Raw genomic sequence first — 15,611 nt, forward strand, 5'->3', positions numbered from 1 at the left:
CTAAAGATCCAATTGGGTGGAAGAACCACAAGATGTACTTGTTTAGAGGGAAGAGAAAAACACAAAATTCATTATAAGCCTTTTTATGGTAAAAGGTCAAAATTACAATACATGGTAAATTTATAATAGTAGAGTTGAAATATAACAATTTATTAAAAAATATTTAAGAGTTGCAGAATTACCTATATAGTACTTATTATAATTATATTCGCGTTTCATATTGTAAAAAATCACGTAATGATATTAGTCGTTGCTATTTACAAAATATTCTAATAGTATATAATATATTCAACATAATTAGTAATATTTTACCATAATCCATGAAATAAAAAAGAGTACATATATAATCTTGAGCGCAACTACCCTCAACGACAACATAACTACAAAAACGATAAACCGGAAGCCCAAGAATGTTATCACTAAATTCCATAAGTGGGAAAGCATTTAAGTAGTGTGCTCAATTCGTGAGTTCACGTGGGCTCAAATTGACGTTTGGATATGTATTTGAGTAAGTTGGCTTGATGTTTACACAAAACCTGTTTTTTAGAACTTATGCATGTTTGAATTGTGTGATTTAAACTTTTTTGGTTTAAATTATGTGGCTTTAAATAAAAAGTGCATTTTAAATTTTGAGTTCAAACCTTAAAAATATAGGGGGTTAAGTTTAAAAACTCTTAATTTTGAATAATTTAAATGTTGCATTAAGAGTTCAAACCATCTTTTACTTTTTTAAATAAACAAAGGTTTCAACCTGTCATGAGATCAAACTTTTTGAACTCATTAAAATAAAAACTCGCATGGGTTTAAACCTATTTAATACAATAAAATTATGGCTTTATTTTTTATTTGCTCACAATTCTTACGCGTACTATCTAAACAGCCATTCAAACGCAAAAAATTTAGATAACAGTTTAAATCATATGAGTTCAGAATTTTCAGTTCAAAACCGTACCAATTCAGTAGTTATTTCCAAGATTCTTTACATGTGTGCTACATTGTAAATGTTCGACAATCATTTATATAATTTAATTGTAATGTTTAAAAGTACTCAATAAATTCATGTACTATATTTGACAAGGGTACTAAAAACAAAAGAGTGTTCACGTGCATAAAATTTTCTTGCAAATTACTAGTGGACATGTAGCATTATTATTACAGTCAAAATAACTAACCTAAAGGAGAAATTGCTTGAACCACTTAGCTGAGTCTTTCAGATATCTTCTCAGCCCATCTTTGTAATCGACATACACAATCCCAAACCGAACTGTGTACCCATCTGCCCATTCAAAGTTATCCAGCAATGACCATGCAAAGTACCCTCTCACGTTAGCTCCTTTCCTACAAAAAGTTCAAGCGATTATACATATACAATCATATACATATATATACATACATACATGTATGTGTGTATGTATGCATATATGTATATACTGTTAAAAATGACAGAGAAAAGTAAAAGGTACAAGAGAACACAAAAATTTAACGTATTCGGCGATGTCTCTATACGTATATTTACCGACTAGTAGAAGAGAGAAGATTCACTAGTAAGTAGCATTTTCAATGAGGCTCTATATAAATGCAAATTACAATTATAAAATTGAGAAGCAATTGAAGACTATCAAATCTTATAAAATAAAGAGATTTTCCAATTTAAAAATGAGAATTAATATCACTAGTACCCCTTAGATTTTGAGGTCACTACCACTTTGTTCTCTAAACTTTAAAAATTTTCATTTTACTCTTTGAACTTTGAATTTGTCTTATTTAAGCCCTTTTGTAAGAATTTCTATTAAAATCTGACAAAAAAGGAAGAGTTAAGTGTGACAATTAAGTTTTATATTTTATTTTTAACAGAAATATTTCAAATAGAATGACCCTGTGAAAGCATTACCACTCTTTTTTTTCTCTCTATCTTTAATAGAAATTACAAAAGAAGGGGCTCAGGGGAGATAATTCGAAATTCATATGACAAAATGAGAATTTTTAAAGTTCTCGGTGCCAACTGAAAATGGCCATAAATTTAAGGACACAAGTGATAATAATTTAAAAAATAAATATAAATAAATTCAAAACTACGAACGAATGAACATAACTATATAAAAAATGTTTAATTTTTCTATTTACATACTTTGTAGCTCCTAAAATTCAGACAAGAAATTAACTTGCAAAGTTGAAATTAAAAAGAACTACACACGACTATTTTAAAAGCAAATACTTCTTACCTTATGGCCCTTTGAACGAATGAAAGATGGTCGGCATAATAGTTGACTCTAATGTTGTCGTTCAGCGACAACTGGCCATTGTTAAGCTCGTCAACTCCTGCGATAAATTTAGACTAACTATAATGAGGATCAAATATTGCTAAACTTTTTGTAATACGATTTAATTAATTTTATGATATTTAATCTAGAGCAGATGGACGTTCGATATAGAATTTTTAATGGGTGTTAACTTAGTTAGAATGTGCTAGAGTAAACTTTTTTGGTAAACTTTTTTTTAATACGATTTAATTAATTTTATGATATTTAATTTAGAGTGAATAAACGTTCGATATATAATTTTTAATGGCTGTACATCAACTTAATTAGAATATGCTAAGAATACTTAATATATTATTACTCAAATTTTCTCGGTTCATTAAAAGAAAAAGGAAAAGAAATTAAACAGTTCATTAGTCATCCGAATTACTACTGATTGATATATGGATGATCATGTTAGGGAAAATTATAAATCCCCCTTTAAGTTCGGGTGAAAATCACATTCAACCCTGTATTCTTGAAAATTACAGAAGTATCCCTTCAAATTATACCAATCTCTTATCAATTTTGTCTGTTAAAATTGGACATGATTATATATTACATTGAAATTAGGCGAGGAATTGGGAGCATACTAGTATAGTAAACGAAGTTTTATCTAATTTATCACATTTTACTTAATCATAATTAAGAACAAATTAACTGAATAATGCATAGATTAAAAAGAGAAATTTAAAAAATACGGGTATGATAATTAACTTATTTGTAATGCTGGTGCTTAATACTGACAGTATTACTGTTCTTCAAGGATTACTATGTTTAATTTACCATTCTCAGTAATGTAAACGACCGGGTTGTTGAATTTATCCCTTGTGTACAGCAAAAGATCCTCAATTCCTTTAGGATAAATATAGAGCCAATCTGAGGCAGCCTGTAATTAAAACAAAAAATAAAAATCACTCGTAGTAATTAGGTGGGACCTTTTAATCTTTTTAGTCCGTCCTACTAGTTATATTAATATATATATATATATATATATATATATAACAAACAAATGACTACTAACCTACTTAGTTATAGATATTATAAACAAGTTAATTAGCACACTTGGTTAAAATATGCATGATATATATCAGTTATTTTCTTGCGCAGTTTATTGGAAAAAAAAATGTCAATTAAATATATTCATACCTTTGGGCCAATCGTAGTCCCGTTACGCTCACCTGGTGAACAATTAGTAAATTATTACCATAAATTAACGTAGAATATTACAGTTTCAACTTAATTAATTTAACTATTAAAATTTGAAACTCACTCAAATGTACGACGCAAGAATCTGTGGAGGCTCTGGGGTTTATCCTCTTACAAGTGCCATTCGCTGCATAACTTGCACTGTAGTAGTTCAAACCAATGAAATCGAAAGATCCTTTTAGCATCGACGATTGCTCTTCCGAAAACTTCGGAAGTCGTTCTCCGACGTATGTTGTCATTTCGGCCGGGTAACTGCCGGATTTGAGTGGCTCCATAAACCTGAAAATTCGATCAAACAGCCATTGTTAGCCTAATTTTGGAGGTGTATTTTAGACCTCGTTCGTTTCACTCGTTTAAGTTGAGAATTTGAGTTTAAAAAGTGAATTCATGTGAGAGAATGCGCCGTAATAGAAAAAGTTGAAATTGAATTTTTCTGAGAAAAAAACTATAGCAAAAACTTAGGGCCCCGTTTGTTTCATATACTCAAATTTAAATCATTAATTCTGCGACAACGTTTTTCTCTCACAAAAAGTAATCATGATTTGAATATACTTTTTAAACTGACTCTATAGTGTCTAGACATTACTTACCAATCATACGTGAAGACAAGAGCCCTATTTGAAGCCTCCTGGTCTGCAATGGATTGTGATAAGGGCACCACCCATGGTACATTTAATGCAATTCCAATTTGGCCCTTTTGAGTATTCTACAAAAACAACAACAACAATAATAATAATAAAAGATTTACTTCATAATTACCATTGAATGAATTGAACTTGCTCACTCATAATTACCATTGAATGAATAATAAAAGATTTACTTCATAATTACTTCATAAAAGATAAAATTCTCATACTTTCAGGTTTTTATTTTTTTCTTTTTCAAGTGATAACCTGATACTTCGTCTTGTAAACTTGAACTGCAGCTGCATGGACTAGAAGCTGGTTGTGGCCAACCAAGTAAGGTTCAGTGGCAGAGTCGCCGCCATTGCAGTCGGGCGAAAGCCACGGAGAACATCTTCCGGGCGCAAACGAGCCATACTCATATCCCCGAGTGGTGAAAATATGTGGCTCGTTTATGGGGATCCAGTGCTTCACCCTATCGCCAAACTCTCTGTAGCATAACTCTGCATAGTCTTTGAAATCATCCCTGTTAATTAAGGCCTATATTAGTGTTAAAATCACCATAATTTATTGGGAATTAAAATGATATGATACATATATAAACTCACACAATTTTGGGACTCAGAAAGCCCCCATATGTGTCTTGAAGGGCTTGGGGAAGGTCCCAGTGGAATAGTGTCACAAATGGCTCTAATCCTGGATTTTGCCATAATAGATTATTTAGAGAAAATTCATATACTATTGTACATTCTAAAAAAGGATACGAGCTTTTTATTACTTAATCACGGGATGTAAACTTCCTTAATTCATTTTTTCCAATTGAAAGAAACGGATTTTGGATCACTGTAATGCGATACCAGAATGAAAAGTCATGTGTAAGATATCATGTGATCACTACAAGAAAAAGGGGGTTTTGCGACGACAAAAAGTCGTCACAAAAACCCCAGTGTCGTCGCAAATAATTGTTTTAGCGACGACATGTCGTCGCAGATATGTCGTCGCAAAAAATTGGTCGCAAAAACTTTTTTTGCGACGCCACAGTGTCGTCGCAAATATATTTGCGACAACATATTTTTTTTGCGACGACAAGCGTCGCAAATACGCCGTTATGAAATTCTCGTGATATAATATTTTTTGCGACGATAAATTTCAAAATGTCGTCGCAAATAATCTTCCTTTTTTGCGACGACACGTATAAAAAAGTCGTCGCTAAAAACTGAAATAAATTATGGCAATTAATTAATTTTTAATAATTTTAATTAAACGTTATTATGTTACATACTGAATATAATTTATTAAGATACAGTGAATAATTGTCACCCAATCGCGTTAATGGACCTTTCATTAGTGACTAGAATGGTAATCACATCTACACGGATCAATAATATTATTTTCTAGTTCTATAAATGAGGCTTTTAGCTTGAAAGATTTTTTATTTTTTAAATTTTAGTTTCGAATTGAGAGAGGGAAAGAGCAAGAGTAAGTCTAACCGTTGGAAAGTAGTTCATTGATGAGGTTGTTGTAATAGTCGATGCCATCCCTGTTCACTCCACCACTTCTGGTTCCATCTACGACATAATCTTAGAAATTAGAAGCGATACACGTCGCAAAAAAAAAATTATCATTGATATTAAAATGAACATGTCAACCCTTCAAAAAAAATATGAACATGTCAAAATTAGAAGGATCTTCGTTACATGTTAGATTTTAGTTTAATGATATGTACACTAGTACAAAACTGGTTTTTAACAATCGTTAGGAGAATTGTCGTCTAATCGCGAATCGTTAAATGTCTGTGGCATATAACGACAGTTTTTATCCGTCGTTAAAAATTACATTAGACGACAGTTTTCTTAATAAACCGTTGTCTAATCTCAACAATAATAGACTTGGTGCGTATTTTAGCCGACGGTTTTATAAAACCGTCATCTAATGTTGAGATTTAATGATGGTTTTCTAGAAAAACCGTATATATATGCTCTTCCCAAATAAAAAAATCGAGCTGTTTTTTTGTTATCCCACGGGTTGGCCTATTAATCCCGTGTTATATTAGCTTTTTACCCACAATTCACAAAACCATTTTAACCGTAAAACAAAATATTAAATTTCTAAATAAGAATGAATTATAAATACTAAATAATACATTAATAAAGTAGTTTATGATTAATATTACAACAACATATTAATTAAATGGTCATATAAATTACAACTACATATAGTTTATCATTTTTTTCTCTTTCTATTATTTATAACACATGTCCATTCAACATCTAAGCGAACAAGATTTGAATCATCATCATCAAAAACATCAACCTCGTCAACGGGTGTCAAGCCTCTACTCACCGATGGAATGCAGTTGCAATCATCAGCATCCCCTTCTCCATCACGAATATCTCTTGACTTCATGAGAACAACTAAGGACAACTCCAAATCATTGGGATCAGTTGTATAGAAAACTTGTTTTACTTGCGTTGCCAAAATGAAAGGATCATTCTTGTAGCCTATTTTTCGAAAGTCAATAACTGTAGCGCCGTCACTATCAACCTTCACATAATTATTGTCGGCCCACTTACACATAAAAAGTGCCACTCGTAATCCGCAATATAGTTCTCTACAAAACGGTTGTAGGTCAATGTTCTATATACGGAATTCTTGTCTTTTGCAAACGAAATATGCATTGTATCGGCACGGAGACTAACTCCACTATTTTAGACCGGGTGCTTCTCATCTCTCTCCCGAGTATAGAAGGTGTAACTATTTATTGAGTATGACGTGTATTTCATTACCGTCAACAAGGGCTTTCGACTAGCTTAAACAAGTCTTCTGATACACCTTCATTTCCTAACTCGTGAACCTTGGAGTAAATGTGTGTCCTTATCCACTCTCTAAATGTCCATTCATCTTGCAACCACTTCTCATTTCTCCCTCTTTTTGGGCTTGCTACCTTTATTTAATTTTTATGGACCTCTATGAATGGTTCCACCTCACGGGCATTATGTAGCACGTAAAGATAAGTTTGTTCCCATGCTTCGTGAGGAACCGAGGAAGGAATACTAGTAGATTTACCTTTTCACTCTATGTTTACCTTATTTTGTAAACCAATTGCTTCCGCGTTAGACAAGTACTCCGAGCAAAATTCAACAGCTTCTTTGGCTATGTAGCTTTCCATGACGCAACCCTCCGGCCTATTTCGATTCTTAAAATAAGCTTTTAGAATCTTCACGTACCTTTCGAAAAGGTACATCCACATCAAGTACATTGGCCCGTAAAGCCTAACTTCAAAGACTAAATGTACCGTTATGAATCATGATGTCGAAGAATGATGGTGGAAAATACTTCTCTAGCATGCACAAGGTTACCACCAACTCTGATTGTAGTGTATCCAACGTCATTAGATCTACTACCTTAGAACATATGGAGTTGAAAAAGTAGTAAAACTTAGTAAGTGCAAATTTGACCTCCTTTGTTAGAATCCCATGCAATGCAAGTGGCAACAGTTGTTGCATCAAAGTATGACAATCATGTGTCTTCATGCTAGTCAGCTTCAATTCTTTCATGGACACCAAGTTCTTGAAGTTAGATGAATACCCTTCTGGAACTTTGACAGAAGCAAGCCATTCACAAAATTTTTCTTCTCTTGTCTCAATAATGTGTACTTAGCTAGAGGCAAGTAAGTGCGGGAGCTTCTTTTCTCAAGAGCCAAGTCACCTCTAATGTTCAATTCCATGAGATCCAACCATACATTGAGACTGTCTTTAGTTTTACCAGGGATGTCAAGTTGTGTGCTAACTATCGACTTACAAGTATTCTTCTCAATGTGCATGACATCTAAGTAATGGTGAATTAACAATGAACTCCAATATGGAAGATCGAAGAAAATTGACTTTTTCATCCAAGGTCCGATCACTAGGTCATTATTTGTTCATTCCTTCTTCCCGAAGACCACTTTTACGCTCTTGACCATCTCAAATACTTGTTTACACGTCAAAGGTCTTGGAGGTGGTCTTTCTTCTGCTTTACCATTAAAAGCTTTTCTTTGTTGCGGTATCGATGATTCGTAGGCAAGAATCTCCTATAGCCATCGTATTCCATCTTCTTTCCATGTTTCAACCGAATCGAAGATGTCTCTGTTATGTAAACAGGACAACCTATGAAATTCTTAAACGAGTACCCAGATAGGTTTCCTTATGTAGGGAAGTCATTAATGGCCTACATCAACAATGCTCAGAGTACGAAGGAATCATCATGGAAACGCTCGTTAACTTCGATCTCACTTTTCCATAATCTCCTCAACTCGCCAATCAACGATGCCAAGTAGACATCAATGTCCTTTCCCGGTTGATTAGGTCCAGAAATCAATAATGTTAACATTAGAAACTTTTGCTTCATACACAAGTCTGGCAAAATATTTAATTTTACAAGAATGACGAGCCAAGTATTGTGTTTGCTTCTAAAATTACTATGCGGATTTATCCCATCAACCGACAATGCAAGGTGGACATTCTTAGGTTCCGCACAAAATTCAAGATTCTCTGCATCAAATATCTTTCACTGTGGAGAATTGGTGGGGTGTCGTAGCATGCCATCGTCGACCATCTTATCATGATGCCAAGTTAAATTTTTAGCATGCTCCGGATTTTGATATAATCACTTTAATCTTGGTTCGATCAGAATGTACCATAACACCTTCACCGGCACACCTTTTCTTTTGTTGGATGGTTTCTTACCTTTCTTCCACCAAGACTCGTGGCACACCGAACACTCGTCCAAGTCTTCACATTCATTTTGATATAATAAACAATCATTTGAACACGCATGTATTTTCTCATATTCCATCCCCATACAGCTCAATGTTTTCTTAGCCTCTTACATAAAACCTGACACTTGATTATTATCCGAAAGTGTATCTTTTAGAAATTCTAAGGGTCCTGTGAAACTTACATTTGACTACCCACCCGACGCCTTCAAGTTCTACAATCTAATTAATCCGGTTAATTTGGTATACTTCTTACACACACTATACCATCATGTCTCTGCATCGTCCATCATATTCTCAAATAACTCCGGTCGGTGCATAAATTCTTTCTCCATATCATTAATCATATAAATCAGGTTACTTCCATCATCTTGATCATGATCAATATATTAACGTCATTCCTCTCAATTCCCCTAACCGTCGAAGATGGACTTCGAACCTCTTCACCATACCATATCCATGTTTGATAAGTCCGGTCAATGTCATATCAGAACAAATGAATCTAAGATGTTGCATCAATTGTCTTCTAATATTACCACATTGCACACACAAACAACGAATAATATTCCCTTTCATTGTATTCTTTGCAAAAGAAATAAATTCTTCAACCCCTTCCTTATATTCATTACTCAACCTATTTGCAAACATCCATTTCCTATCCATTGCTACACAAAAAACCAAACAATAAATATCTCACTTACCCAAACACAAATCATACAATTACTCAAAACAACATATTAAAACCAAACACCTAACACCCATATTACTCAAAATCATAAAACATAAACAAAATTCATTATCTACATAACAAATTCAAGACAAATAACAAAAAGCCCAACACCCATATTACTCAAAACCACAAAACCTAAATAAATTTCATCATGTACATAACAAATTAAAGACAAAAACCAAAAACCCAACACCCATATTACTCAAAATCACAAAATCTAAACTAATTTCATCATCAACATAAACAAATTTTATCAAACAGCAAACACCCAACATCTATAATACTCAAACCCATAAAATCTAAGCTATTTTCTTCATTTTTTAATTGAATGTATACAAAAAAAATGAGAAAATAAATTAAATTTACTTGATGTTCTTCCCGGATTTGTGGTCCTTCCCGGGGTTATGGAGAAAACGGCTGCGAACAAAAGTAGAATGGCGACGAACGGAAGAAAGAAAGGGCCTATTTGGGGTGGCGACGCTATCTGGTAGAGAGATTGACGAAATAACTCAGTGGGCGGGAGTTTTAATTTTTGAGTGAATTTTCGCAAAATGAAGTTTTTCTGTGTTAAAAACTAGATTCAACGACAATTTTATGAAAAACCGTCGTTAAAGATACCAGTATTAGACGACGGTTTTTTAAAAACCTATAATTGCCACGTCAACTACCATGTTTTTAAAGACACGTTTGATGACGATTTTGTATAAAACTGTCATCTAATTAGCATCGTCAAATTCACAATTTTTTGTAGTGGTTAAACATATATGTGCTTTCAGAAAAAAGTAAAACATATATATGTTGGGCTATAAATTCCTACCTAAGATTTCGGTACCAAATTATCTAAATCTCAGGGTCTTATTGCTTGCATTAAATCGAATTACATTATTCTAATTAAACACAAGCCATTCTCTTATCACATTTATAAATATGAGAACTTTTACGGTGCGGGAAGAAGAATTCCCGGCATCGTATCAAGAATATGATAATTTGTGCATTTAGAATTTGCAAACTTTGAGTGTTAGAGTCGTATAAGCTACAATAAACTTATGAATTTTAAAAGAATATGATAGTTTGCACATTAAATGACAAATATTTACGAGCTTTAATTTGAACGTTTAAATTGTAAAAGTTACGTTAAACTTGTTGGCTAGCACATGCACCATGGAAAGGCCGTTAAAATAACGTTGGAGTTCCTGATTTTCTAAACAGTCTATTATAAATAGTAAGAAACATTTTGTGCTAGAGGAAAGATCTAGAGCAAAGTATATCGTTAATCTTACTAGGTAAAAGCCTCGACCACGAGATGGAAAACCTGTAGGCCTGAAATCCAATGTCCTTCATTATACCAACATCTTCCTAAACAATTAAAAGTCGCATTAGTACATAGATATTAGCTATAGAAAAGACTGAATATAACTTTAGAAAAGAATAAGATATTTAATTTAGCTTTATATATAATTGTATCTCGCAATAAAAACGAAGATATAATATAGCTATGTACTTCATTAGCATTGTGTAGGTACAAACAAAAAACCAAAAATGAAAAAGAAAAGTGAGAATTGACAATCATGCACCTATTTATATTAGTGTTGACATTAAAGAGCTCAATATGTACAAATGTATGTGTAGACATATTCAAGTTAATCAGCAGGATAACACATTATTTTCATAAAATTTAATTAAGGTAGCTAGGCTGACATCATTACATAATTCAGAACTTTTTTTTTTCTTTTCGAACTAGGTTGATACCGACTAGAAGGACTTGTCCTCTGACAACATAATTCTAAAACTGTTCATCGGGAAGGATCTATATCTACCTTGTAACGATGATACGAATCTACGGCTCTCACACCGCTACTTTGGTCTTTAATCTTCTCTGCATATGCACCAACAAATTAGTTCTCTCAAGTCTCCTCAACTCTTTCTCAAAAAAAGAAAAAAAAAATGACAAAAAAAAAAGACTGCATCAACTTGTAGATGTAAAGCCCAACCGAAAGTCCAGTATTAATATCTGTTAATGCCTAATTACTTGACCACATTTCCTTCCTACTTTTCAAAAAGGTCCATAATTTTTTTCTTTAATATTGGGAAGTTTATCTAGTAGGACCAAAAAAAGGTCCATAATTATCTGTTATGTATATTTTTTTAATCTGATTTGATTTTGACCAGAATAGTAAGAAAACTAGTTTTACCAATAAGATGGCCTACAAGAGATAGTCCCTTAATATTGACATGCTTGCTCCGTGAAGGGTAAATTGATGACTTGTTATAATATAGGGAAAATGAGACAAATATCATCTCAAATGGGTCTTGATTTTTATCCATTACTCTTGATTATATACTCTTTTAATGAAATACTATATTAGTTAAAATGATATTAACTATGAATGAGAGTTAAAAATTTAAACCGTGTACTTTTAAGAGTAAGTTCGGTAATTCTCTTATCGCCTAAACCACACTATAAAACAAGGCCCTAAATTATTTTTGCCTAGATGGGTCCCCAAATAATGTGCATAATGTACATTGTGCATACTTGCATGACGTTGCATGACGTAGCATGTCATGCTACACCATGTTAATTGTGTGCTGATAGATAGGGCCAACTCTTTTGCAATCATAATTTGCAAGCTAGATAGAGTACTTAAAAGAATAATGCTATATAAGTCCTTAGAAATTAATGGACAAAACGCGAATAATGTTATAGAATATCGGTGTGCAAAGTTGCACTCAAACATATGCTGGCATAGTGGCGATGAATGCCAATGTGTGCACAAATTGCATGCCATAAACTTGCCACTGTCTGCAAATGGAACAAGTCGCATGATGCCACTGTCTGCAAACAGACGCCACTCAAATCGAACGCTTCGGCAAGATTGCGACTGACCAAATCCCGGCGTCAGTAGTACTCGACAAAAAAATGCATGGAGTGGTCTCCCAATCCGGATTATGTGTAGTTTTCAGTTAAGTGTTGTCTGTCTGGTTTTTGCTAGTAACCCTTAGCTATCAGTTCTTTAGTTTGCTGTCTGTTTCGTTTCTGTCTATTTTTACTCCTCAGTTGCTAGGTGTTTATTGCCTAGTCCTGGTTGTTTTCCTGTAATTAACCTTCTTGGCTTTGCTTTATTGAATGAAAATTCCACTTTACCAAAAAATAATAAAAAATAAAAACTAAAAAATAGAAGATAGATTTACTAAGAGAAAACGGCTAATGATATAACTTTTTTTTTAAGTTTTTCTCGACTCCGACCAATAATTAAATGGTTAGCTATTTTGAAATAATGCATTTCACACTGACTAAATATAACTAGCAATAAAGAGGTTAGTTATTTAATTTGTTCTATTATATTATTCTTTCAAACAGTAATATCTATTTTAAATTCAATAAATTAAGCTATTTATATTTTAAATTCAATAAATTATAACAGATACGAGATAGAGAAAATATGGCATGCTTTTCTTATTGACAAAAACGAATATAAATAGTATTACATCCAAATCCTAAACGTGAGCAACAGATCCTAAACGCGAGAAATTCAAATATTAAACAAAGACAAATCCAAAGCAAGATCCTAACTGAATAATTCAAACTCAAACACCTATAATTCAAAAATAACAAATCTAAAATTATCTAATTATCTCTAATATTAATATTAAAATATATTTTTTATGTTTAGTTAAAATATGGAGTATGGTTAGCGTGACTCACCTAAAAGTTGTTAACAAAAATATTTTTCTAGCTATTTTAATTAAAATTTAGTTAAAATTTAAAGAGTTTCTTTAGAGATGCTCGTATCCACCTATTAACTATTAATTATGGTGTTTAACATTGTGATACTGCATACATTTTTCTACTTACAAATAATCACAGGCCTCGTTCATTTCACCGATTCGAGTTTTCAGTTTTAAGTTTCTATAGTAAAAAACTCTTAGAAAATGTTACATCTAATTTTTTCTCTCAACTCGAATCCGCAAAGTGAACGAAGCCACAGTTTTTTGTGACTCGCAATATTTAACTCCCAGAGATGACAACTACATCCATGCATGTGAAACTCTACGACCCACGTTTCCCTTCTTTTACCATGCATGAGCGCCACGTGAAGGCGGAGATGGGGTATGGGGATAAAGTGGTAATTGCACATAAAAGAGTGGAGCCATGCTTTTCGTGTTTGAAGCAGTAGTTGGGGAAGAATATGGTCATGAGTGTGGTAAGTGCTTTATCAACAATTTATAAATCAACTTAATTTTCAGAAAAAATAGCAAACTAAAATCTATATCTATAATCTAGAATATTCCATAATCTAGAATCTAGAATATATCTAGGAAGGAGGATGATGTTAAATGAGTTTGTATTTCAACTATTAATCCAATGGTTGCCATAAATCAACTCCTTTTTTTTTATTTTAAATGTAATGGTCAAGATTTTTCTACATGGATTATGTAATTCTCTCATACCTCATACTTCAATATATAACGAAATGAGAATGAAGACACTTCAACCTCTTTTCCCCACTATTATTGCATATTTATGTTATTTTATTTATTGCATTTTATTGTTTTTAACCTTCTCTGGTTAAATTTTTGAATTTAATACTATTATTTAACTTGTTATATTGATATTATTAATATATTAACAATATTTATGCTAATAAATTTTATCTTTTACATTAATATTGCTTTATATAGTACATATAAATATATAAATATATATATATCAAATATTATGAATTTGAATCTATTAAAATTACATTTGTCAATCATTTTTATTGATTGGAAATAATATGGCAATATTAATTAGATTTAAATATTCATGGTTAAACCTAAACCCATAATTTTATTGGTTTATTATATATTGTAAATGACTAACAATATTATGTTAATATTCATATTAACATCAATATCAATTAGTAAAGTCAGCATTACCTTACTACCTATTTTTATTTTAACATTTTTTCTTCTATGCCTTTTTAATATTATTATTCTCCTTTTCCTTTGTTTTGTTTCTTATCAAAATATTAAAAAGATTGTGCCAATTATTTTTGTTATTCATATTTTTAATATAGTTAATTAATCTCTCATTTTAATACTAATATTTCAAACATTTTCTCAGAATAATTAATATTAAAAACTCATTTTTTTTTATTTCTACAAAGAAATCTTTAGAGAGAGAGAAAGAGAGAGAGAGAGGGAGTACTTGGGTATCTCTGGACGAAAGTGTCCCATATGCTTGGTCCTCTGCCACCTTCATTAGCAGCACCTTCATACTTGTCTCATAAAAAGTTGTAATTCCAATTTATTAAATTAATGATAATAAGAAATACAATCTCAACAAAGGAAAAGAAAAAAGACACAAATATTGTTTTAACCCTTTGCAGAATAATATCTTTGTGTGTAGGGCTTTTTACACAATTTGTTATTGTTGAATCTGGGTGAATTACATTAAAATAAAAAAAAATACAAATGGGACATTTTTTGATACAACTCTAACGGCTATAAAATAAAAACTTTTTTCAAAGTCTTGCCGTAAAAATCTCCTTACACAAATTCTCAAAGAAAATCATATTCTTAGAAGTCTTATAAATTAATAGTGACTAAATTGCCAGTAAAATCTGATATAGTTATCCTTTCTCACAATTTATATATATAAAAAAAAAAAAAGCAAAAACAAAACAAAACAAAAACAAAAGTATTGACTAGATTGGGGCAAACCTGGTAAGAGGATGAAGCAGTTCCGAACACGAAATCCTTGGGAAAACTACTTCTATTGAGTGAAGAAGCTGAGAAGGAAAAGTTCTCGAGAATTCTTCCGCTTCCTCCAACGACATTGGTTTCTTGTGATGTGAAAATTATCAGAATGATGAGAGAGAGAAGAACATGAAGAAGAGAAATCTTAAACCTCATTCTTGCTAGGTTTTTTTTTTTGTTTTTTTTTTGTTTTTTTACTAGTTAGCTTTGTGTAGCTTTTGACGGTTATTCTTCCTAGTTCCTTTGGCGCGTATATA

The 15,611-nt window shown here is 32.1% G+C and overlaps 1 protein-coding gene across 2 annotated transcripts; it reads right to left on the reverse strand.

Moving 5' to 3' along the window:
• Positions 1–1,172: 1,172 nt before the first annotated feature.
• LOC21385982 (beta-glucosidase 16) lies at positions 1,173–14,873 on the reverse strand. Of its 2 annotated transcripts, XM_024165275.1 has the most exons (11): positions 14,804–14,873; positions 10,896–10,971; positions 5,620–5,697; positions 4,738–4,825; positions 4,400–4,655; positions 4,097–4,212; positions 3,571–3,785; positions 3,447–3,478; positions 3,084–3,186; positions 2,223–2,319; positions 1,173–1,338 (listed from the first exon to the last, which is right to left on the reverse strand). In XM_024165275.1, the coding sequence occupies exons 1-11, from the start codon at positions 14,870–14,872 to the stop codon at positions 1,173–1,175; spliced, it is 1,296 nt and encodes a 431-aa protein (XP_024021043.1). In that variant the 5' UTR covers position 14,873. The 2 variants fall into 2 exon arrangements, with proteins under 2 accessions (XP_024021043.1, XP_024021042.1); XM_024165274.1 differs by lacking the exon at positions 14,804–14,873 and having other exon boundaries at positions 3,447–3,473; positions 3,584–3,785.
• Between the last annotated feature and the right edge of the window lie 738 nt (positions 14,874–15,611).

Source organism: Morus notabilis, unplaced genomic scaffold (assembly GCF_000414095.1).
Source record: "Morus notabilis unplaced genomic scaffold, ASM41409v2 Scaffold4188, whole genome shotgun sequence".
NCBI lineage: Eukaryota > Viridiplantae > Streptophyta > Magnoliopsida > Rosales > Moraceae > Morus > Morus notabilis.

Coding starts and splice junctions, on each gene's coding strand:
- LOC21385982 (XM_024165275.1), bottom strand. CDS start 14,872: ATGAAGGTGCTGCTAATGAAGGTGGCAGAGGACCAAGCATATGGGACA. Junction 3,786..4,096: donor CTTGTCTTCACGTATGATTG/GTAAGTAATGTC, acceptor TCGAATTTTCAG/GTTTATGGAGCCACTCAAAT. Junction 3,187..3,446: donor GGACTACGATTGGCCCAAAG/GTATGAATATAT, acceptor TTTTAATTACAG/GCTGCCTCAGATTGGCTCTA.